Below are 24,462 nucleotides of genomic sequence, written 5' to 3' on the forward strand. Positions count from 1 at the left end.
TTTGGATGGGGATTCAAATAGAAATCGGGATTTGTTCTGCTCTAGATCGCACATGGCAGTGAAATATTAGACAAATAAGAAGTGGGTGACTTGCTGCCTCAAGTTTAAGGAGCTCAGGCTCTGATGAATAATATATATATATATGGGAATATAACTGATTAATGTAATTAAAAAAATGTTGAATTAAAGTTCACTTGCTTAAACATTTGAAAAAACTATATAGTGAGGGGAAAAAAACAATCCAACGGACCTCATTTAAATCCCACATAGATCTTGTAGATTGGAAATATGCTTTTTTAAGTCAATTGCAAAACTCTTCAGAAATACATAAATGAAAACAACAACAAAAAATATTTGTTAGTGTTTTTCAAGTGTTGCTGTAATTAACTGGCATCTTAAGGAGCATAGCCTTGCATGTTTCTGGCCTAATGTGCTCTACAGCAAATACAATAGAATTTTATATTCCCACCATCACCCAAGGGCTTTGTGAAACATTTAAACAAATTTGACTTTCAAGTAAAACATCACCACATTAAAACGTTATTTCTCATTTACATTATTCTATAGTAAATATGTACATATTACACAAAGACAGCTCAATAATGAAACATTACAAATATTTTAACTTGATGGTTTTCAAAAAGACATGACCTGTACTACTGCTACTCTTGCATATTTTTCTATCCAGATACTGTCAATGTAGTTGGCATAATATAGCCTAAATCATTTTGTTTATATTGATTCTGGCGTGTGCATAAAAATAATAGTTAAATAGTGATTATTATATGGGAGAGTTTGGACTGAACAGAGGAATGAACGCAGCTCCAGAGATTGCAAATCTGCGCAGAACTGCGGAAGTCTGCGCTGCAAAACGTGACCGATGATCTTATGATCGCTGTCCCGTCTGTGTGTCGCTGATTGGACGAGACAAATCCAGATCATGAATACAGCTTCCGATTGGACAGCCTCGGTGTCAATCAAATCTTCAACTAACAACAGGAAGAGGAACTATATGGACTGAATCTCTTATTTTACAATGGTTGGACAGTTATCGGCCAGTACGAGTAATGTGAACAGTTATATTTGTATAGTACTGAGTGGTTCCTAATTATATGCAACCTACTGTTTAAGGACGTCATTTTGCGTTTGCAATAGTAGTGAGAAGAAAAACAAATGGTATTGCTCTGATAAAATGACAATACTGTGATTTTAACTTCGTCTCTTGTAGACTAAGCGTTTTCGGGGATACTGCAGGCACACCGCAGTCAAAGCGACATGATAAAAATGCTGAACAGATCTGACTATACCGAGAAAGGCGCTCTTGAAATCCTGCTGGTGTCGGACACAGGCATTTGTGAAGATGTGCCGACCATCGTTCAAACTAAAGCTGCCAAAAGCCCCTCGTCGTGGCTTTGCTATTTGACATCCAGCGGCAGCCTGCAGTTCAGGGAACCGAGTGCAGACGGTGGCAGCGGGCGCTGTGTGACAATGACTGATGGCACCTACACAGAGTGAGTGAAATCTGAAAGCATGCCTACTGCCAATGCCTATAACGTGATTATGCTATATTCTTCTCCTCCTCTGTACATACATTTTAATGTCAACCAAAATGGAGTAATCCATCCTTGATTTGTTTGGTGTGTGCAGCTTCCTATGGGAGGACGTGTCCGGGCCATGTTCAGACAGGGGTGGTCTGAGGCTCCTGGCTCTGACTGCTGCCAACGAACTGAGGCTGTACCAGCTGGCAGAGGCCGGGGAGGAGGCTGCGGTGCCCTGTGCAGGAGTGTGTGCCCAGGACAGCCTCATGCGGCTGGTGGAGGACAAGGACCTGAGTGAGTCCTGTCCAACACAAGCTGTCATCTGTCACACATCTCTGCCCTGCTGCCCATACACATGTGACTGAGGGCTTCACACACATTATTAAGAGAGTAACTTCACTAGTATCCCTTTTTAGTTATTTTCATCCTTCCATTTATTATTACAACAGTGTGGAGACGTCTGTTTTTTTTTGTTACCACACATGTGGCACAAATGTTTCTTAGACCAAGTATCTCAAAAGGAGAACACTTAATTTATGTCTCTAAGGAATGTCTGAGATATTCATAACACAGTATACAGGACTGCACTTGAATGACTGATTTGCTGTTGATTTTTAATGTACTTACACCTGACACACACAGTTGGTCCCAATTAGTAGTCTTTGGGTAAATAGTTTGCAAACTGCCCATCTAATTATTTCACTTTGAAGTGGGCAGTGTTTCTACAGGGATCATAAGAAATATGTGTGTTTGTTTTCTATTACCCCTGTAAATAATGCATTTCACCATGAGCTTCCACCCGTGAGGTATAGAAACAATGCTGTACAAATGTGAGCCTTTGACTTGGACTCATTACTGTGGAGGGCCTGGCCCATAATGTCCTGTCCGCTCTTCTTGGTTGGTGTTTTGCTCATTTTGGTTGTTTATTTTCAGGCATATCTCATTGTGTGTCCCTGAGGCTCCTGTGCTTTGGGAATACCAGATGCATTGTGCTGCTAAATAACTGCATTCTAGTGCAGCTTGTCTGGGATGAGAGAGGGGAAGACCCTGTGATCCTGAGCTGCTGCAGTGTGGGCATCCCTCCCCAGGCCCTGGACAACATAGCAGACTGCCAGATCTGCAGGGGTTCCCTCTTCATACTGGCCAACACTGGGCATATCTGTATCCTTGACTGCTGACAAATGATGTGCAAGCGTGTTTTCAGTGCCTAGCAATTAATATTGTTAAAGTTGCATAATTTATTTCACTTCACAAACCATCTTGGATTTAAACTCAAATAATACTAATGTCTACAAAATTAAGAAATTATCCTTTGGTATCCTTGACATAGCTCCACAGATATATTTGACATGGCAGATGGGAAGTACCTGGCCAGTGTGGATCTGCCTCTGTACCATTCAGCTACAGCTGTTGACAGCGACACTGTGCCCAGTCTCGCTTCCTTCTGCCTCTTCCAGGTGTCTGAGGACCTCAGCACTGTTGTTGCAATCACCTGCTTTAACTCTGCCATTTGTGTCAATCTGAACAACTATTTCAGGTAAACTGGTGACTGAGATTTGTCAATGGAATATTCAAGGGTAGTAACTGTTATTAAGGTAGAAAAACATCTAACAACACTGATGTTGCACATGAATTAAATCAGTTTTTATGTGTATTTATGGAAATAATTTATTATTTAGCTAAGTGTTTAATTTAACTCCTGTTTGCATCCCAGCTATACCCTGCAGGATAGCCATTCAGTAAACTCATATCTTGATTGATTGATTACACTATGTAACACAATTTTTGTTAGTGGGTAGTAAGTAGGGCTGGGTGATATGACTTAAAAATAATATCTCAATATTTTTAGAAGTTTGGGTGATACATGATATATATCTCTCTTTTTTCTCTTTTTTTTTTTTATCCAATCAAGCCACAAAATAAGACCAAAGACATTCAAACTACAAGTATTTCGTTAATCCTTCAATAATCAAAACTAACAAATACTACATGCAGGCTGTCATGATAAATATATGCAGAATGCAACACATTACAGGGCAAGTGTTGTGTGATTACTATTACGTGTGTTATGTTGTTATGGGATAAATATACGTGTGTGTGTATATATATATATACATACATACATACATATATCAGTTTAAAAAATAGCTGGCGTTACAATAGTTTTAATAAATCTTAAAGGCGGGGTGCCTTTTCCCAAGGATTTTATATAGAACAATTATCCGGTCAAGGATGGACAGCAGCTCCCGTCTAAAAACAGTCCATATTCACCGATGTCTCAAAAATGATTTATTAGAGAAAAGTGAACATCATAATACTTACGCGTTTCGACTTATCTTCCTCACAGCACATCTATACATACACACAGTATGATTTACTGTCACATAACAACAATAACACACGTAATACTAATCACACAACACATGCGCTGTAAGGTGCAGATTCAGGTAGATTTAGCACAGCCGGGTATATAGTGGCGCATTTAACATCTGCTAGACAGAGACATTTCTTCTCTGACTGTTGCGTCTCGATTCTGCTTACAAGTACAGCATGTTGTTAATACAAAATAGTTATAATAATAATAATAATACAACTGTTGAACCACTTCACCATCATAATAAAAAGAAAATGATACTTTCTGCATGTGTTTGCATTGCTTTCCAATGTATTAAAATGCAAACAAACATTATTATTAATTTTATACAAATGATATCAGTCTAAATTAGCGGGGGTGGGGGGTGCCTGCAGATCGAGTTTAGCCCGGCGACGAGAGCGGGGCGCAACGTGTGCGCTTGCGCATTAAAGTATCTCTCGGTTGTGTTAGTTATTCCGTGTCCAGTTCTCTCTCCTCCATGTCTGTGTTTCTGATGCACATTTCTTACTACATCCAGCACGTGTGGAAGAACCGGGAAGAACACAAAGCGTCCCAATGACGAAAAATACTGCCGTAAATATTGTATGTTGCGACACCACGATATAAACGATATAGCATAAAATGAAACGATAGACGTTTTTCTATCGTCATAGGATATATATCGTCATATCGCACAGCCCTACTAGTAAGTGTTATTTCCTAATTGTTTATGCCTCAAAAGTATAGAAAATGCCTGTTATTCCCCACAAACTTTCCTTTTGTGACCAGGACAGTGATATTTTGAAATGTAACTATTTCCAATGTGGAAACGGGTGACTTTGTGTATTTTCGTTCACATAAAGTAAAAAAAACAACAACATGTGAATCCAAATTAACATGTATTTATACTAAAGTAATACAAAAATGACTACAAAAGATTTAGAAGTGAGCAGTTTTTTGAGATTTACAATTATACTGTATATACAAAAATATCACTGTCCTGGTCACAAAAGCAAAGTTTGTGGGGAATAATAGATGTTTTCTATACTTTTGAGGCATAAACAATTAGGAAATAACACTTACTTCCCAGGAACAAAAAATAAATAAATGTGTTACACTGTGTTATCCAACCTGTTAGTCTCTGAGCTCCACTCAATCTGTGCATCCCTGCAGGAGGTTCCCGGACCACCTGCTGTACCGCGTGGACCCCAGCCGCCTGCCCTTCAGAGCTGAAGGGGCCACAGACCAGGACAGCCTCTCCAGTGCAGCCTGCAGCCAGGCACAACTTGGAGCCTCCTTCCACACAGACCGGTGAGGGAAAAACTGACAAAACCTGTATCCTATATATATACACGTTTCCTCACAGTTACAAATCTTATCAGTTGTAAACTAATTTTATATTACTAATGAATAAAACATTTTTCCTAATCTGAGATCAAAACTAAACAAAGTTAAACAGTGATATGAACCGTCTCTTTCTATGCCTGTTTGTAAAGCTCCTGGGAGGCTCGCCTGTCATTCCTGTACAGCACAGTGAAGGCTCTACCTTCTCACTGTACAGCTGGGGCTACATGGTACCAGGACCTGCCACACATCGAGGGCTGGTCGGCCCCTGTGGCCTCTCCACCCCTCCTGTGTGCAGCCTCTCCCCTGGGCTTGGCTACTGTGCTGGCCAGCAAAGAGCCTTGCCAAGGGGCGGCCGAACTTCAAGTCACGGAGGGAGTGTTGCAGTTTCAGCTGCAGGGCAAGAGCCTTGCTCCTGCCACGCTGTCAGTCTCTGAGTTTTCTGCAGTTTTGACCTTCATCTCCCCTGGAAACAGTGAAGCCACCATCGTGTTCTGGGATCTTCAGACCCGGGAAGCAACCTACCACTGCTCTCACTCTGTGTGCGTGCCTGTGCAGCCCTGTGGGCAGAAGCAGCTCTGTCTGGTTTTGAAAGGTGAGGCACCACACTGTACTGTGCTGTGTGGAGTTTAGCATTAAGTCTAAACTCCCTTTAATGGAAACATAGAACAGTGATACGTCACTTTCCACACCTAATGAAGTCCTAGTACTCTGAAAATCCTGTATGATACTTTACTGTAACAGATTGTGTGAGTCAAGCAGTGCTGGTAGAAAACTGCTCATGCCATGTGTCTCTTCTCAGACAGTGGGCTGTGTTTACTGCTGTTTGGAGTTTCTCAGGAGGAGCTGCTCAACCGGCTGATGGTATACGGCTGCGCGGGCACCGTTGACTCCCTCTGCCACCTCAACGGCTGGGGCCGCTGTTCTATCCCCATTCACGCTTTGGAGGTACGCTCTGGAGCAATAGGGACAGCACCTCAAACTACTTGGAAAGCTGCCTCTGTCATCATGTGTCATCATAACATCATAGCGGTCTTTTAATCTCAAGCACCAAGCAGTGACCAACCTTAAACTGAACTCAGATTTTACTTAATCTGATTTTAAGGTGTTGAGCTTTTCACTAGGTTTTCATGGGTTGGCGGAAACATCCCCTCTCCATAGTTCATAATTATTCTGCTGCCCTTTAAGTGGTGTTTTAAACTGACAAGCAGTTTGAGACTCCCTAATGTTATGTTCTTTTACTCTGTAAATTAGTTTTGAATAGGTCTTGTGTCTTTGTTTTCAGGCTGGACTGAAGAATCATCAGTTGGATACAGTCGATTTCTTCCTAAAAAGCAAGGAGAATCTTCTGTGTCCTCCTGCAGGATATAATCTGCTGGAACAGTCTGCAGTCATTCCAACACGTTCCCAGTTGAAAAGTAGGAGCCCTTCAGTTTCCGATAATCTAGTACAAGGTCTCATGATTACCAGTTCCTCATTTTGTAAATATATGTATCAAAAGCAAATAAGACCAAACCACATGTGTCCTGTTTCTGATGCTGATGCAATAAAGACAGGTCAAACGACCCATCCGTTAGAGTCCCATTGCAAAGAAATGAAGATAACTTGTGTGAATGTTCTACATGGCATGACAGTGACACACACTAACCTGCAATCTGCTGTGTGGTTGTATGTAATCATACTTTGTACAGTGATATATTAAGCAAAGGAGAGTGCTCATATGAAGTATAAAATCATATAATCATATAACCTGCGTTCTTGAATTAAGTGCCATTTTAAATCAGTGTCTCGGTGACACAGGAAATAACTACCACATTTTTCTGGTCAGAGGAACTGTCTAACATAAGTAAAATATTCAACATTGCAGTAGAGGACAATTAAACATAGTTTATCTGGTGTGTCTCTGGTAATATTGTGACAGGTGTGTATATAACCAATAAGAAGAGAGCACAAGATAACTGATAACTGTCATCTCTTACTAGTTGTTTGCTTGTGTGATGCATCTTTCATCATGCATAATTCTGTTTTATTATGATGCAGGTGTGGAGGATCTGTGCCCAGCCTTTGATCTGCTCTGCTCTGCTATCAAGGAGACCCACGCTGAAGCCCAGAGCAAGCAGTTCTCTGAGCAGCTGCTCAGCATCACTCTGACCTTCCTTAACAAGCAAGTCAGGGAGATTCTTACTGGCACAGAAGGTAAGCTATTTCTGGGTCCTAATGCCTCAGCAGAATATATTGATGTGGTGAGTCCTTTGGTGTTGTTGCAATGTCCATCGTGGCCCCAGATTGATGTCTGTTATTCTCTCTTTCCGATTATCTGCAGGAAAGCAACACCAAACTATCTGAAGCGTCTTCTATACACTGAACCATATGAAATACAATATTTATACACATATAATAAAGTATTCACTGTTCATTTAAAATCAGTATTCAGTGATTTAATTAGTTTCAGTAAGATGTGGGGATGTGTCCTTCGCTCTTCAGCTTGTTGTCTTGTATTCAATCTGTTTGCAGAACTGGACGAGTGTTTGCAGGGGTGTGTGGATATTCTGAATGGCTACATATCTGAGCTGCGCTCCTTCATGAAGAGGTTCCCATGGTCTCAGAGTGCCGAGTCGCCAGCCCCCAGCACTGACCACACACACACAGCTGACACAGGCCAGAGGCGAGAGTGGCGTTCTCTGTCCGCACAGGTCAGTGTCAGGACAAGAACACCACATACATACCAGAGAGAGGAGGTCACTTATTAATAGATTAATTAATAAGAATCCCAGAACCCCAACTGTTTGGGATCTGCTGCATAGATAAATTAATCATAGTTTCTTTTGTGTTTTTGGTGTTTGTACCTGCAAAGTAGTTTAATAATTTCCCTCCTCTAAATTCAAGCCTCCCATTAAATAAGTCCTTCTCAGTATTGTTGCCATGGTTGTGTGCTTATGAATGGCTGCTGTACTGTTGGTTCAGGATGTGATCCAGAAGGCGATCATGAACAATGAGATCCCAGAGGCCCAGGCCTTCTTCAGGGCTGTGCAGAACCCAGCAGAAGAGCTGGGGGATCTGCTGAACACGGGCCTGCTCCTGGCTTTCCGCTGCCTGGCCCGCAGAGAGGTGGAGCAGGCAGCCACGCTGCTCAGAAACATGGTGAGTTACCAGCACAGCCAGGGCTGTCTGTCAGTTATCTTCCTGTTGAGGGAAATTGATTGAGCAGTACTTTTTGCACCAAATACAGCAGACATTTTGTCACACTCAAAAAATTTGATCCCCATAGCTTTTCTTTTCTTCTTTTTTTTGTTTTGTTAAAACATTAGCCATTTCTAATAACTTACTTTACTCATCCATTTAGCAACAATATGTTACTGAGTAGAAAAAATCTACAGAAAAAAAAATCAATAGATATACGGAATCTGAAAATGACAATCTTGTAAAACCCACAATATTGTTTTTTTTTTGGGGGGGTATAGTGTTACTTAATCATGTTAGCTCATATTCATACTGCTCTCTAATTTTATTTTATTTTTTAAAATGTTGGACATGTCTCCTTGCAGGGTTTTAATGTAAAGGAACAACTATACAGGATATGCCTATATACAGATGACAGAGATTTGAGAAACTTTGTGGTAAGCCACTTCATTTAAAAGATGTGAAAATGCACAAGTGATTATTGGGCTTGTTTATAGTTGGGCTTTAACTAGTATTTAGTGTTAACAATTAATTAAACTCACTGTTTGCCATCCTGTGACCCCCATTGCCATAGTCTCTGAATGTGTGCTGTATTCACAGACAGCCTGTTATTAAGGCCCTCAGTATAGAAATAATAATTACATTTTCCACTTTTTTCATAGGTTGAAGAATTACAGAAAAACAATTATTTGCTGGATAAGGATGAGACCATGGTACAGTTTATTAAACAAGTCGAAAGTTTGTGTTTACGCCCAGCAAGACGGTGCACTAGAGGTCTGTCCAGAAGCAGGTAGGACATTTTGATCTCAATCAACTTGGGCAAACACAGTTAACCCTCCAATATGGCTTTAATTTTCATCATTCTGCTTGTTTTCTTCTTTTTGTGGTTATTTATACTGTTTGCTTTTCACTGGTTTATGTTCTGTGGCAACTTGCGAAGGGCACAATACTAAATAAATACAACAAATGGTTCCATTCCACCTTAATTTCACTGTTGGGATGCTTGGATGTTTAAGTGGCTGCCTGTGAATTCTGACAGTGCATCTTTTCCATCCGGACTTCAGTCTTCTACAGAGGGAGCAGAATGACCCGAAATCTAAAGCTGTTCTGGAGAAGGCAGTGCATCCTGTTTCTGATCCACAGCCCCCACCCCCCGGCTGCCCTGGGATCCTGCTTGACTGGGCGAGCCACTGGGACCCAGGCCTGCAGAACACAATCCTGCTCTCCAGGCTGCCCGAAGATGGCAAGTCCCGCATTGCTGATGGGATTTTTATTTCACAATTAACGTTAAAATTCTGTTGAATGTATCTGAAATTGGCTATCTGTTCTTGGGAGCTAACAGTCCTGTTTGTTAGCTTGAGGAGATTTTTCCAGTCCATCCATACAGAGCCCATCATTTGAAGATATATTGTGGTAATGATCTGAAATTGTATTATTATGAATTTCTTTTATTTAAATTGAATGTACTGATTGACTTTGCCACAGAAATGTGTATACAGTACTCTGTAGTTATTAGTCTTATTTTCTCACTGTTAAACAGAATCAGTCTCCAGTTATTGCACTTTATTAGCTGTTGTTTTCAGAAGCTAATTGCTTATAGTTTTTTTTTTTTTTTTTTATATAACTAGCATTGCACGCCTGTAACTCTGAAGTGTTGTGGATGTACCTCACTTCTCTGCACGATAAGCCGAGAATCTGCCAGTGGATCAAGAACCTTCGCTTCCTTAATGGGAACCAGTCTGGTCCCTCTCAGTGGCCTCTACTAACAGCAGATACGGTCAATCACCACACCTTGTGCAGCAGCTATCTGAGGAATGAAATATTAGACATGCTGGCCAGGTAAGACTTCCAGTTGCCATTTTCCATAAATTCATTGCTCCATCCACTTTAAACATGCTCTATGTTTTATAGTGACAGAACAACAGCTTTGGTTGTCCAGGTAGTCTCCCCGACCCATCATCGTGTAAATAGTTTTGTGTTAACAGAAAAGACATTGTCAGGTTGCATAGTTCCTCATACAGCTTTTGGTGTGCTTGTCTGTCAGGATGGGGGTGTTTGTCCAGTCTGAGCTCGCAGACTTTGAGCAGGTCCTCTGGAGGCTGAGTCAGGTGGGGGGGGTGATACAGCAGAGCCCTCCGGTGCCACAGTACTGCTCTCTGGACGGCCTGGACTTCCACTCTCGCTTCACTCACTATTGTCTGGAGAACGGCCTGCGCTACCTGCTCTACAGCTACGTAGAGCATTATAGGTCAGTGTGCTTCACCATCACAGTGCAAAAACACTAATGGGGGATTGGGGGCCTCACCTAGGTTGGGGTAATGTTGGAGACTTGTGGCTTTTAAAGGACTGTGTATGACTAATGAGTAATGCAATTCCCTTCATGTTGCAAAAAGATCTTTCCAGCCCTTCTGACCTAATTATGTCTCTTTGTCATCATTCTTTTGTAGATTAAACCCCCAAAATTGTCCTGCTTTGGCTGATCGAGAATTATATGAAAGTCATCCATGGTTTGAAATGCTTGTGAAGTTGCAGGAAATCGCAAGGAATCCAACAGGTACAGCTGAGATTACCACCTATATTACTGCTAGTTCTGAATTAAAATAAGTCTTTAAGAAATGGTTAGATAGATATTTTCTTGTATAAATGCATCTGCCAGATGTCCCCCCCCAATTGATCAATCATTTTGAAATGTCTGTTGCTTTGTTGTTCCCAGATCCAGAAATAATTTTCCAGGCGAGTCTGACCAATGCCCAGATCCTGATCCCGAGCAGCCAGGCCTGTGTGAGCAGCATGCTGCTGGAGGGACACACCCTGCTTGCGCTGTCCACCATCATGTTCGCTCCAGGAGGGGTTGACCAGGTGAGAGAGAAGATTACTCACTATGCTGCTTCTAGAAGAAAAGCTTCTCTGATAATGCAAAGATTGGGAAAAGCCAGCGCCCTGGAGACTCCTGACAGAATCCAAGCAAACGCAGATGAAAAGCAAAAATAGTCAGATTCATATCACATGTTATTTATTATCTGCAAATTCAATGTGCTCCCAACTGACAATAAATAATTTGGTAGTGAACTGGTTAATCTAGTTATGGTGGTCATTTAGAGATGTTATTTAGACCTGTTAGAAACAAGATGAAACTGCTTTAGAGAATTGAGAAGACCTGGAAGTGTTCCTGGGCTGAACTACAGAAATCAGGATGAGAGGAAGAGCTGATTTTAGTTTTTACTACTTCAGATGTCAACAGGAGCCCACACTCATATCACAGCAGTGTGGCTGTATCTACCTAGGCTTTAAGCACTATCTCCTATCTCCTCTTCAGGTTGTGGGTCAGATGGATAAACCAGAAGATTCCCTGTGCAATGTGGACCTCCAGCTGCTGAAGATGGCCCTCAGTCCTTACCCCAAGCTGAAGTCTGCTCTGTTTCCGCAGACCAACCCCCGCGGTGCACCCCCCTCAGACATCTCGCTCTACCATCTGATACAGGTACGGGTGTTGTAGTGAGAGCTCATGTGACCCATAGTCAGGACGGCTAAGTGCTTTAGGTTATGATCTCCAGCTGTGTTCATCCACTGTGCCACTGTGGAAATGAAATTGAAAGATTTTTATTTTTTAATTAATTGACTATGGTGTAATTAGGAACACAGCATTCCACCTCTTCCAACAAATAGACCTCATTCAAAGAAAATATCATTACTATAGATCCATTATTTTAACATTGAAGTACACGAACTCTCAAATGATTTGCTTAACCTTTTGTCTCAGTCTTTGACCCCATTAGATCCTTCCAGTCTGTTTGGGTGGCAGTCGGCCAACACGCTCGCCACTGTTGGTATGTATGCTAATTCTGTCTGCACAGTTTCTGCTGTGTGGTAACTAGATCACATGCAGATCTGCTTTTTGGTCAATCCAGGTTTTACTTGCAGATTTCCCTTGGTTTGATAGATGCATCAGCAGAGTTGCCTCATTTCTCCAGCCCCCACATTGTGAACAAGCATGCTGTGATTGACAGCCTTGATTTCCTGTACTACCTGCGACACAGCCGCCCGTCTTTTGCCTTTGGAACGTTTCTTGTCCAGCAATTATCAAGTGGCAGGTCTTTTAAGCAACAGTAAGTCAAGGACAGGGTCTGTGCCAACACATCGACAGTCATTGGAAACGAGATCCTCCTTTGACTGTGGAGACCAGTGGATCTCTGTTCTCCCCATGGGAAATCTTATATGTTGTACATTTTAACTGCAATACAGTTGGTACTTTCTGAAAGTTCCGATTTTAAAGGATACTAATCAGGTCCTCATTTAAGGAAAAACATTACAATCGGCAGCCACGCTATACCTTTTTTGTATTAAGGATGAATGTCTTCCAAATAAAAATGATGGCCTTTAACCATCATACGAGTAAATATTGTAAGAAACTGGGTATATGAATGGGGACTGGAGTATATCTGAGCTGTTATTAAAGATCTGTTTGGGTGTGAATAATGATTAAGCCTTTTTTTTCCCCTCAGGATCATCCTGGCATCTGACCAGGCTTGTAGCCTGGCTCTCATGCACTTTTATGTCCCCTCTGTGACAGCAGCGTGTATCTGCTTTTTTGAATTGCTGGGAGTCAGTAGCCTAAAAATCAGGGTTGATTTAAAAGTGTTAAACCTGATCCTGAAGTATTGGAAGTGGGACAACGAAGACAGCAGAGGAGCCTCACTGAGAGACTCTTTAGGTACAGTAACTTTAATTAAATAATATTTGTAATGCCCTGCATTGGCTAAAAATCAGGTTTTGTGGCCCTGAAAATATTTATACTTAATGCAAGCTGTCTCCTGTGTGGAGTTCCTTGATCAGGTTTTAAATGGACTTTGTGTTTAGCTTACCCTGCCTTATGCATATGCTCTCCAAATACCCAAAACTTTAAAAACAGACATATTATTATATTGTAAGTAAGAAATGTATTCTCACTTCCATTTTTCATTTTTTAAGCTGAAAAGGGAAGTAAACTTGTGGATTCTGAGAGGCAAACCGCTGAGGAGTTACTTAACTACTTGGAGGAAGCTGTGAATGATAACATTGACAGAAGAGGTATAAGCAGGTGAGAATGAAGCACTGTACAACTGCACATACAGACACACAACTGCCAATTAAACAGTTGTTCAATGTCCATGTTCAAAAACCAAAAGTATGAACACAGAGCTGAACACACAAAGCGGAGCTGCGATGAAGGAACGCTCAGCAGCACTTCTGTCACTTTTGGAGCAAGCCTTGCAAAGCCCTTGTCACCCGGCCTCACATTCACCTATTGTAGTAGTGTCCTGGCAGCTTTAAATTGTACCATATAATTATACCAATAAATTAAAAATGTAGCACAATAAATCAGTATATAAATACATTAAAAAGAAGCTTGTTTTCATTGAGGACAATCCTTCATTGTGCAGCACAATTTAGTTATAGAGGGCCGTCAGTACAGACAAAAAAATGGTGAGAGGAGGCCATTCAGCCATTTTTTCCTCATCTGCTAAACGGTGAAACTAGTCGAAACTGCCGAGCTCTCTGCTCCTATTGCTCTTGAGTCACATACTCCCGTTTCCGCAGGTGGTCCTATGAAGCAGGCCAGGAGTGGTCTCTCGCGGTGTATTTCTCTCGGCTGCGCAATCTCCCTCTGAGCTCTGCATATTTGCAGGCCTGCGCCTCCAACGGCCAGTGGCTGAACTTCCTGCTTTTCAGCCAGCTGCACAGCTACCCTCCCCAGCAGGTGAGCAATCTTCTATGGGCCTGCACTGTGAGAGAGGCAGCCTGGCTCCGTTCACCCACAGCTTCTCCATTTCCGTTTCCAAGAACAAAAGTTTAAACTAACAGCTAACAGATATTGAGAATATATTTTAAAAGGTAATCCAGTGACGTCTGCATTGTCTTTATGATTTCCCTGTACAAGAGAATTCACTGGCTGCAATGGCAACTTAATTTGTAAGATCCATAGCGTTGGTTCATTGCAACATCTAGTGAGTTCAGCGAGTTGCCGAGCCATGTCTATATCTGCTGCCCGTCCTGCGTTTACTGCATTAGTGTATTCTGAGCCTCATAGTTTTCTCAAAGCTCTTAATTCTGTGACAGGTTCGAGCTCTGACGGCACAGTTCAGTCCAGCCCTGCAGGCGCACCTCTGCCTGGCCTTTGAGCATCTCCAGCTGGCATCACAGTGGGAGAACACCGGCCAGGGCTGCACAGAGTCGGCCATCTGGAAGAGTGACACCGAAACTCCCAGAGAGCTGTTCCAGGTGCTATTACAAAGCCTGGACAAGCCCAGCCCTTGGAGGTACTTGCTATCTGAGGCAATTGATCAGCACTGCCCCACACTCGCTGTCCTCGCTGCCTGTGTTCAGGTGGGTGAGAAGAAATTGAGACTCTATTACGCAGGTCATTCCTTTGTTCAGACCTTTTAATTTTTGTGTGTGTGTGTCTGGGTTTGTTTTCAAGAATGTGAATTTGCTGCAGTGCCTGTGCGTGTGGATTCTGACCTCAGTGGACGATGTCATCATTTCCGAGGCCACCAATCACATTGGCGAGTCTCTGAGGCAGCATGAGTGGAACCTCCATGACCTGTCAATCATATGGAAGACTCTTTTGCAAAAACGCAGCATAAGACCCCTGATAAGAGGCTTCCAGTTATTTCAACAGGTAAATTAATTTGTCACTCACTTAATGGTAGAAAAAATAAAGGTGATGAGTGCTTTTCAGATGACTTCACATTCTTGCAATTATCCCTCTGCTAGGACTGTCCTCTGATCTCCATGCTGCAGATGTATGAGTTGTGTTGTGATTACAAGAACTATGCACAAGCCAAGAACAAGCTCCTCAAGTTCCAGAAATGTCTTGTCAGTGTAAGTTTTAGCTTCTTGTTTTTCAACCTAACTTTGCACTATTGATTACAATTCCAAGATCAGTATCTGTTGCCTTCCTTAAAATAACATCATGATTGGAATATACGCATTTATTAGCTTGCATTACTCAGCACAGTTAACAGAAGAAAGTAAAGGGTACTTTTAACCCATGATTAGCAATATTATGGACAAATTCATGTTTGATCTTAATTTAAAATGTCTATTATTAAATCTATTATTATTATTTTTTTTAAAGCTTTGAGAATTGATTGGTGCTTTCATCTGGGGTATTCTAATGCCAGTGAATGTTTATTTGGGCTTGTTTTATTGTTTATCATTACCTTTGTGTCCATGGGTTAATGCATTGCCACTGATTGCATTCACAGATAAAAAACAGCAGTGTTAAACCCTCTACAGTGATTCCAGTGCAGTGGACCGAGTCCCAGGCCTCTTGTCTCCTGCAGATCATGATGCTACAGTGTTCCACACAGTACGAGTTGAAGAAACTGCTGCAGCTGCTGGCAGATATGGACAGACTTCTGAAGTCCAGTGGTGAGAGCACTGATAAAATGGGTCTTCATCGGTTGAAATCTTGAAACTAAGTTAGAAAACTGTTACTTGCCAAATCCTCTGAGAAGGAGAGGTTTACCATTGTGCCGTGACCACCAGCATTGATTTTGTTTACTGAAGGCTGTTTCTTTCCCATGCAGCAACAACAACATGAAAAACTGCACATAACAACAAGATTCAGCTCAAAGATACAATCGCATCAAACTCATTTGAAGTATTCATGTAGAAAAATGAGAAACTATTCCGTCTTGAATATAAAAGATTACTTTGGCCAATATTTTAGAATTTGCAGTTTAATTTTCACCAACTACGTACATGAGAGGTTATACAAAAAATGTGTAGAGAATTCACTGGTAAAATATATTAATGACACAAGGAGTTGTTCTCACAATACTTATTGTTCCTGCATTCTGGGACCTTTCACCTCTGCTGCCTGCAGGTCCAGACTTCAAGACGTTGAGCCTCCTCAGTCAGATAGTGCAGGACACCCCTGTGTCCATCAGTCACTCACTGCTGGAGGCCTATTCCACAGAGGCCCTGCAGACGGAGTGCCAGAAGATCATGGAGCAGCTTCAGCAGTCCAGCCAGTTTGCGCTGGCGAGGCAGGTGGCTGAGCTGGCTGGACTGCCGGTGGACAGACTGGTTAACTGCGAGGTGAGCCTTTCCCTGCTTTGTTCAACCCAGTCTTAAAGAGATTATTGAAAATTGAATAAGTTCAATGCCAGGAGGTCCCAGTTTGTTGCCTTTATTGAACAGTTTGATTTTTCTTCCAGTATATGTAATCCATAAAAAAATAATACAATTTTATTATTGTGTAAATTCTCAGTTATTGCAAGATCTGCAGAACCTGAAAGCTAACAGACAGTGGGAAAGAAAAGAAACCAAAATCGCGTTTTGGAGGAAATGCCACGACCGTTTTGATCGCAATGGCATGAGCAGCGCCGTGGTGTCTGAGTTCTTCCTGCATCAGGCTGATGTCCCGGGGCCCCAGGAGCACATTTCAGCTGAAGCCGAGCTGCTCTTTGTCCAGGAGAAGAGCCTCCTGCTGACCCTGGCAGGACACTGGCTGTCCATGCAGGATCCCTTGCTGATTGCTCAGCTTGAAGAGATGGAGAAGAAGATTTGGATGTGCCGGATACACCAGCAAGCCTTGCTTACAGACATGGAGAGAGAGAGCATTTTTATGCATCCAGTGTTGCTTGCAGATAATTCATTTGAGGACATAATAAGGGAGTTTTCTTTTTCTAAACTGAGCACACTTAACAGCCCTAAATATCTCCGGCTGGACGGTCTTCCATCTGAAGAGAGCTCTCAGTGTTGTCTGGAGAGCACAGAGCGAGAGGCGCTGGCCACACTGGTTGGTCAGCTGTTGGATGAGGGCTGTATAAACGAAGCCAGCCGTGTGTGCCGTTACTTTGACTTCTACAGCAGGGACTTGGTGCTGGTTCTGCATTGCAGAAGTTTGGCGTCAGGTGAGGGGGACTCTTCTGAGCTGCAGCCCAAGGTCCAGGCTCTTCTCACCACAGGGATGTCCTCGGGCCCAGAGGGCTCCTGCAAGAGGCCCAGCTTATCCAGCAGTGAGTCTGACACTTCAGGGGGGATGTTATAAATAGAGGATTCAATGTCCCTCATGATTAAAATTACTTAAATACTGTAACTGAACTAAAAAAGTAAGCATTCACATTTACAATATGTATATTATATTAAAAAAAACATTTATCTTTGGATATAATCATACATAAATCATGTATTCCTTCCTAAAATGTATTACTTTGACTTTGTGACCTGCTGCTCTGTTATGCATTCAGGAAAACCTCTCTTCCCAAATCAGTGTCTTCAAAAGAATATGGCTGTCAAGAGCTTTGGGAGATATTGCCACGATATGGGTTAATTGCATTTTAAGATGTGTTTTGTCATTAAGACACATGCAATAGCTGTATCTGTGAGACAGCCGGCATCCTTTCGAGAGCATTGTGAATTACCCATGAGGGTGCATGTCTGCAGTCCAGAGGCCCAGTGACTGGAAGTTCTTTGAAAGCTCTGAGTTGTTTTTGGCTAAGAGTCTTTTCTTTACACAGCTGCTAGTCTGGGGAGCTGCTCTTCCCTTGTGGTCGTCTCCCAGGCAGAAGACCAGCTTGTAACGACGCTGCGCCTCCTGACAGATGAGTGTCACCATGGGAAGAATTACTGCAAACAGGTTCTCAGCCTATATGAGCTCTCCAAGGTATGGCCGCCATTCACAATGTCTTCCTACTTACATTTGAATGTAGACGTGAGACTGACTAGCATGTGTGTTGTTATTTCTGTGGGCTGTGGCGTGTAGGAGCTGCAGTGTTCGTACAATGAAATCTCAGCTGAAGAATCGGAGAAGGTGCTGCGCAAGGTGCTGTTGTCTCCGCAGCCGGACCGATACAGGAAAGCCAGGGCCTTCATCTCCGTGCAGAGCCTGCCACCAGAAACTGTGGCCGAGTTGCTGTGCACAGAGGTTCTGCAAGGTCTGCTGGCTGCGGCACAGGAGAGTGAAATGGGTGAGACAACCTCTTTGTGGTTATAATGTTATAATAGATAATCTTTAAAGGTGATTTATCACAAAACACCAGGCTGAAGCTGCACAGTGACTCCAGAATGAATATCTTGAAGTGAATGTCTGTGTTCCTTGCTAGATTGATCAGCTATTGCTGAAATTAGTGCTGCCCTCTGCTTACAGCTGAGATACAGATCTACAATCCCAGCGAAGGAAAGGAGGCGTTTCTACAACTGGCAAAGCTGTGTGGTGACCCTAACCTCGTGGGCACAAAGCTTCTGGATAACCTCTCCAGACTGCCTCCCGGGGAGCTCAGTTGCAGTAAGTGAAATTCCTCTGTGAACAAGCACTATCCGTTATCCAACTGATAATGTCACTCCGTGGATTTGATTTTAAACTGATAAAACAGCCAGGACACTTTTCTTAATCTGAAATGTTCTTCTGTGAGTTCTCTGTTATGTATGACTTTTGATGATTTTGATGTTTTGGGGAATTTTCTTCTATGCGATGTATCATTTATCAGATGCACAGTATTATTTTCTATTCCTATACTTTAATGCTCTGTCCTATATTATCCATGTCATGCTTTATTTATATTTATGTAAAAACTGCTTGTTGATTAGTCAAAATCCTTCCCTCTTGACCCCTGCCCTCTTGTAGCTGTTGAGCTGCTGATTCTGGCCCATGACTGCTTCAGCCTGACTTGTCACATGGAGGGCATTGTGCGAGTCCTGCAAACAGCCCGGCACCTCAGCCACACTCACCTGGCTCACAGAGAGAGGTACAGCCTGCTGGTAAGTGAGACTCCTACTTTTTGCAATCACACTCACACACACACACACACACGACAAAGTGCGTACGCCTTCAGTGTAATATTAAAATTATAATCAGACCTTTTACAAATTATCAAACCTATGAAGTATTTACAGTGCTTCACTTTTTCCACATTTTGTTATGTTATATATTCCAAAATGGATTAAATTCATTATTTTCCTCAAAATTCTACAAACAATACCCCATAATGACAACGTGAAAGAAGTTGGTTTGAAATCTTTGCAAATGTATTAAAAATAAAAAACAAAAAAAGCACATGTACATAAGTATTCACAGCCTTTGCTCAATACTTTGTTGAAGTAACTTTGGCACCAATTACAGCCTCAAGTCTTTTTGAGTATAATGCTACAAGCTTGGCACACCTATTTCTGGGCAGTTTCTCACATTCTTCTTTGCAAGACCTCTCAAGCTCCATCAGGTTGGATGGGGAGCGTCGGTGCACAGCCATTTTCAGATCTCTCCAGAGATGTTCAATGGGGTTGAAGTCTGGGCTCTGGCTGGGCCACTCAAGGACATTCACAGAGTTGTCCTGTAGCCACTCCTTTGTTATCTTGGCTGTGTGCTTAGGGTCGTTGTCCTGTTGGAAGATGAACCTTCACCCCAGTCTGAGGTCCAGAGCGCTCTGGAGCAGGTTTTCATCAAGGATGTCTCTGTACATTGCTGCATTCATCTTTCCCTCGATCCTGACTAGTCTCCCAGTTCCTGCCGCTGAAAAACATCCCACAGCATGATGCTGCCACCACCATGCTTCACTGTAGGGATGGTATTGGCCAGGTGATGAGCGGTGCTTGGTTTCCTTCAGACATGAGTTCAAGCTTCGTTTCATCAGACCAGAGAATTTTGTTTCTCATGGTCTGAGAGTCCTTCAGGTGCCTTTTGGCAAACTCCAGGTGGGCTGTCATGTGCCTTTTACTGAGGAGTGGCTTCCATCTGGCCACTCTACCATACAGTGGATTGCTCATTTTGACCAGGCGGCCAGCTCTAGGAAGAGTCCTGGTGGTTCCAAACTTCGTCCATTTACGGATGATGGAGGCCACTGTGCTCATTGGGACCTTCAATGCTGCAGACATTTTTCTGTACCCTTCCCCAGATCTGTGCCTCGATACAATCCTGTCTCGGAGGTCTAAAGACAATTCCTTGGACTTCATGGCTTGGTTTGTGCTCTGACATGCACTGTTAACTGTGGGACCTTATATAGACAGGTGTGTGCCTTTCCAAATCATGTCCAATCATCTGAATTTACCACAGATGGACTCCAATCAAGTTGTAGAAACATCTCAAGGATGATCAGTGGAAACAGGATGCACCTGAGCTCAATTTTGAGTGTCATAGCAAAGGCTGTGAATACTTATGTACATGTGCTTTTTTTGTTTTTTATTTTTAATAAATTTGCAAAGATTTCCAAAAAACTTATTTTACGTTGTCATTATGGGGTATTGTTTGTAGAATTTTGAGGAAAATAATGAATTGAATCCATTTTGGAATAAGGCTGTAACATAACAAAATGTGGAAAAATTGAAGCGCTGTGAATACTTTCCAGATGCACTGTAATTCACTGAACACATGAACATAATTTTGCAGTGGATTTGTGTGTCATTTGAATGGTATAATGTTTTTTTAATCTCTTTAACAATATTGTCTGATTAATTTGATGTCAACCGAGTTTAAACCTCAGCAGCACCATGCTAGTGGAATAGTGATTGTGATGGAATTGCTTATATTTTAATTGGGAAATGCAGGCTGATTGCACCGTTTCATCCTCAGGTGCGGCTCCTCACTGGTATTGGCCGGTACAATGACATGACCTACATCTTTGACCTGCTCAACCAGAACCATCGTTTTGAGATGCTACTCCGAAAAAAAGTAGAATCGGTAAAGAAATTGCTTTTTCCTGTCCCCAGTGCAAATAATTAATCTAGCATGGATTTATTAGCTTGCCTATTTGATTGGCACAATATAAGTAGTCTTTTTGACCAAGAACAATAATCAATAATAGTAAGTATTGAGTTTTTATGTTCTTGTGCTTGAAGCCTGCCAGCAGAAAGAGGATAGAATGACTAGAGAAACCATTACAGAAGATGTGGCATGAATTACATGGCTTGCTGTGCATTTATTAAGACCAATGTCAATCTCATGTATTTATTCATAAAGCTGGTTCACTTCCTGTTTGATATTGGGATCGAGTTCTGCTCTGAGGCAGGATCTGATCCATTTAGTACAACCTGCCCCTAAAGTTCCTCTTCCTGTGCTTGTGATTCGTGCCTGTGAGGGCGATTTATGGTGTAATATTACTAATAGTGTTGGAATTCATCAAATATGTAAAGTACAACCTTTTATTCACCATGTGAATTCCAAAGCTCTTAGTAATTTTCACATGCCTCTTGTATTGATCCCACTATATAAATGTCACCATGAATCGCTATGAAGTACTTTAGGCTTCAGACTTTCGACTGACAGATTGTTCGTCCAGTCAGGTTGAATTTGTTTCAGTGTGTACCGTCCCTTTCCATAATTGCTCTTTACTTTTCATTAGTTTCAATTTGAGTAAATTCAAAGATGCGGAGAAACATAGTTTTTTTGTTATTTGCACTTCAGGGCCACCGTTGGTACCCCTGTAAGTGCATGTTAGGTCATTAAAGGAGGTAAAAGAATATTCTGAAAGAAAATTTTAAATGCTTTTTATATTTTCATGTATTTAGATTTTTAAAAGTTTCAGTGCTCTTTTTTAGAGCTTTCTTAAATCCTGATAAATGTGTGTAATGTAAGACTATTTGTTTAATGAAGCCTTGATATCTAATATACACACGTTGCCTTTTTCCTAAGAACTCGACGCTCAAGACAGCCTTGTTGGATTACATCAAGCGCTGCCACCCTGGGGACAGTGAGAAGCACAACATGGTGGCCCTGTGCTTCAGCATGTCTCGGGAGATTGGGGAGAACCACGAGGGAGCTGCTCGCACCCAGCTCAAACTGATTGAGTCGCAGTCCTGGGGTACAAGGGCTAGGGGTAGGGGGGAAAGACTGAGGACAGGCTGAGCCATGTTGGAGGGAGAGGAGGCAGGGCAGGAATGAGAGGGCTAGGGAGTAAGAGGGACTAAGCCTTGATACAGGTACATGTATGTTTAATACTTGAATAGCACTGCTGATGGTAAGAGAAGCAAGCCCATTAATTATTCACCATTTTTAAATGCAACTTAACAATTAATTATGTTAGTCAGTTTGTAAGTAGTGTAATAATGGATTTCTTTATGGTAGTATATTCTGTACCAGAACTTCGTCCACAGCTGGGATTCAAAAATTATGCTGAGTTGTACTGAAATTTCTGTTTTCTTAAAATGTAAAAGAATAAAGCAAATGAACACTGAATTAACACTAACATGATTTGTTTTTCCTGCAGTGGTTACACCAGAACTGAAGAATTCCTTGCTGAAGGTTTTAACACTTTTGAAGGATGCTGCAGAAAGCTATTCTAAGGTACATACCTATAGTACTTTAGAAAAATACAAACAATCATGTGTCATGTGTCAACTTTAAAAGTATATCGTAATGTTTAATCCAATTACAGATGACTATGACATAACCAACTCAAACATTTTGCCACATTCATACATAAAGACATGAATGTGCATGGGGTGGAGCAACTATCACAGTGGGCGGGGCTACTGTCAGGGCTCTGCTGACACGAGTGTGCAGTGAGTTTAGGTTCAGCAGTGCTATTGCCAGTCTGTTTGCTGTACTGCTGTGCTGTCTCCCCTCAGGACTCCTGTGTGCGTCAGGGTGTGCGCTGTGTGAAACTGGCCAAGCTCATTGCCCTGCAGCTGCACTTCCTGGATCACGGACAGGAGCACCGTATCATCAATCTGCAGAGGCAGGAGATCCTCAACACCATCGTTTCTTTGCCACATTTCTACCAGGTATCATGTGGTGCTGGGGGCACTGTCAGTTGTTTTTCAGATACATTTTTCAGTAATTTTAAGGTGTAATATTTACTCTAGTTCTGCTTTTAATCACTGTTAACCATAAACTAACAATACCTGATATGAATTTCCCATTTGTAATACATTTAACCCTAGAGCAAAACTAATTGTCTAATAAAGTTACCTATTTTATGCCAATTGACTGTAATACAAAATCTAAATTATAATAACTGTTCTTTTTTTAGGCATTACTTGTAGCAGAGGCATATGACTTCAGTCCTGACTGGGCTGAGGTCCTATACCAGAAAGTCATTCTCAATGGGGATTTTGCCTACTTAGAAGAGTTCAAACACAAGAGACTTCTCCAAGCCAGCTTCTTTGAAGAAATATCCAAAAAGTACATTTTAATACGTTTTAACTACAACTATGGCTAACCCTTTGAAATTGTGTACTTTAGTTTAATAACTTTTAGTTCAAAACTCTGCATGTCAGGAACTAGATTTTTATAATTTTTTACATAGTTAACTCTTTAATAGTATGTATGACTGTGGATGTATTGTGTTCTTTTATGTATGCCATACACACATGAAATTAATTGTGTATTCATGTATCAATTCATTTAAACAAAATAATTCTAATAGAGGATCTTTTCTTTTTTCTTTGTTTAGTTAAAAACATCCACTGTTTGCTAGTACTATTGCTTTGTGCTGTAAATTGAAAGTGCTTTTGTCTTTTTCAGGTTTCAGTACAGCAAACCTAATGCCAGCGCAAGCCAGAATCTGAAGAAGTTACTGAAGTATTGCGAAGATATATACATTTATTACAAGCTGGCATATGAGCATAAGTTTTTCGATGTGGCAAACATGCTTTTACAAGATGCAAAAACTAGCTGTTACCTCAATGATAGGCTTGCAAGCTAACGTCTAGAAACCAACTACTTCACGGCATGTTATGCTAGTGCAATCCTCACTGCGAAACAATCAATGACATAGAAAATCATGTATGTTCATAGTATATAAATACATATTAACCTTGAATTAATAAATTACAAAAAGATTTTCTAATTTGTCCTATTCATTGCTATTTTCCATACTTCAGATACACATGAATGCAAGTCACTGTGGGAATGATTGTTCATGTGGAACTGTGATGGGAAGCTGAGTGGGATTTTATGATTGCGATGCTTTATCATTTGAGCTAGCTGGGCTGTGCAGAAGTGCTTTAATATCCAGTTGCAATTTTAAAATATATATGTGTTATGGTCAGCATTGTAAAGGAGTGGTTAGGGCTCTGGACTTTTGAGCAGAGAGTCGTGGGTTCAGTACCAGCAGGGGGACACTG

At 41.6% G+C, this 24,462-nt stretch overlaps 1 protein-coding gene across 3 annotated transcripts; it reads left to right on the forward strand.

The window, feature by feature from the left end:
- The first annotated feature begins 1,006 nt into the window (after nt 1–1,006).
- Nucleotides 1,007–24,185, forward strand: spg11 (SPG11 vesicle trafficking associated, spatacsin). Of its 3 annotated transcripts, none has more exons than XM_066687057.1 (40): nt 1,007–1,511; nt 1,648–1,832; nt 2,472–2,699; nt 2,877–3,075; nt 5,065–5,202; nt 5,388–5,830; nt 6,038–6,183; nt 6,521–6,653; nt 7,276–7,431; nt 7,750–7,928; nt 8,200–8,376; nt 8,781–8,852; nt 9,078–9,205; nt 9,480–9,658; nt 10,044–10,254; nt 10,460–10,663; nt 10,863–10,969; nt 11,129–11,274; nt 11,732–11,896; nt 12,176–12,242; nt 12,356–12,521; nt 12,918–13,126; nt 13,384–13,492; nt 13,993–14,152; nt 14,512–14,778; nt 14,873–15,073; nt 15,169–15,276; nt 15,663–15,828; nt 16,286–16,500; nt 16,673–17,423; nt 17,925–18,070; nt 18,170–18,374; nt 18,554–18,691; nt 19,031–19,164; nt 20,969–21,076; nt 22,028–22,211; nt 22,602–22,678; nt 22,963–23,118; nt 23,367–23,518; nt 23,861–24,185. In XM_066687057.1, exons 1-40 carry the CDS (start codon nt 1,276–1,278, stop codon nt 24,039–24,041), a joined length of 7,332 nt encoding a protein of 2,443 aa, XP_066543154.1. In that variant the 5' UTR covers nt 1,007–1,275; the 3' UTR covers nt 24,042–24,185. The 3 variants fall into 3 exon arrangements, with proteins under 3 accessions (XP_066543154.1, XP_066543162.1, XP_066543171.1); XM_066687065.1 differs by having other exon boundaries at nt 22,028–22,196; XM_066687074.1 differs by having other exon boundaries at nt 14,891–15,073.
- Nucleotides 24,186–24,462: the final 277 nt, after the last annotated feature.

This window comes from Amia ocellicauda, chromosome 2 (genome assembly GCF_036373705.1).
Source record: "Amia ocellicauda isolate fAmiCal2 chromosome 2, fAmiCal2.hap1, whole genome shotgun sequence".
In the NCBI taxonomy this organism is placed as follows: Eukaryota; Metazoa; Chordata; class Actinopteri; order Amiiformes; family Amiidae; genus Amia; species Amia ocellicauda.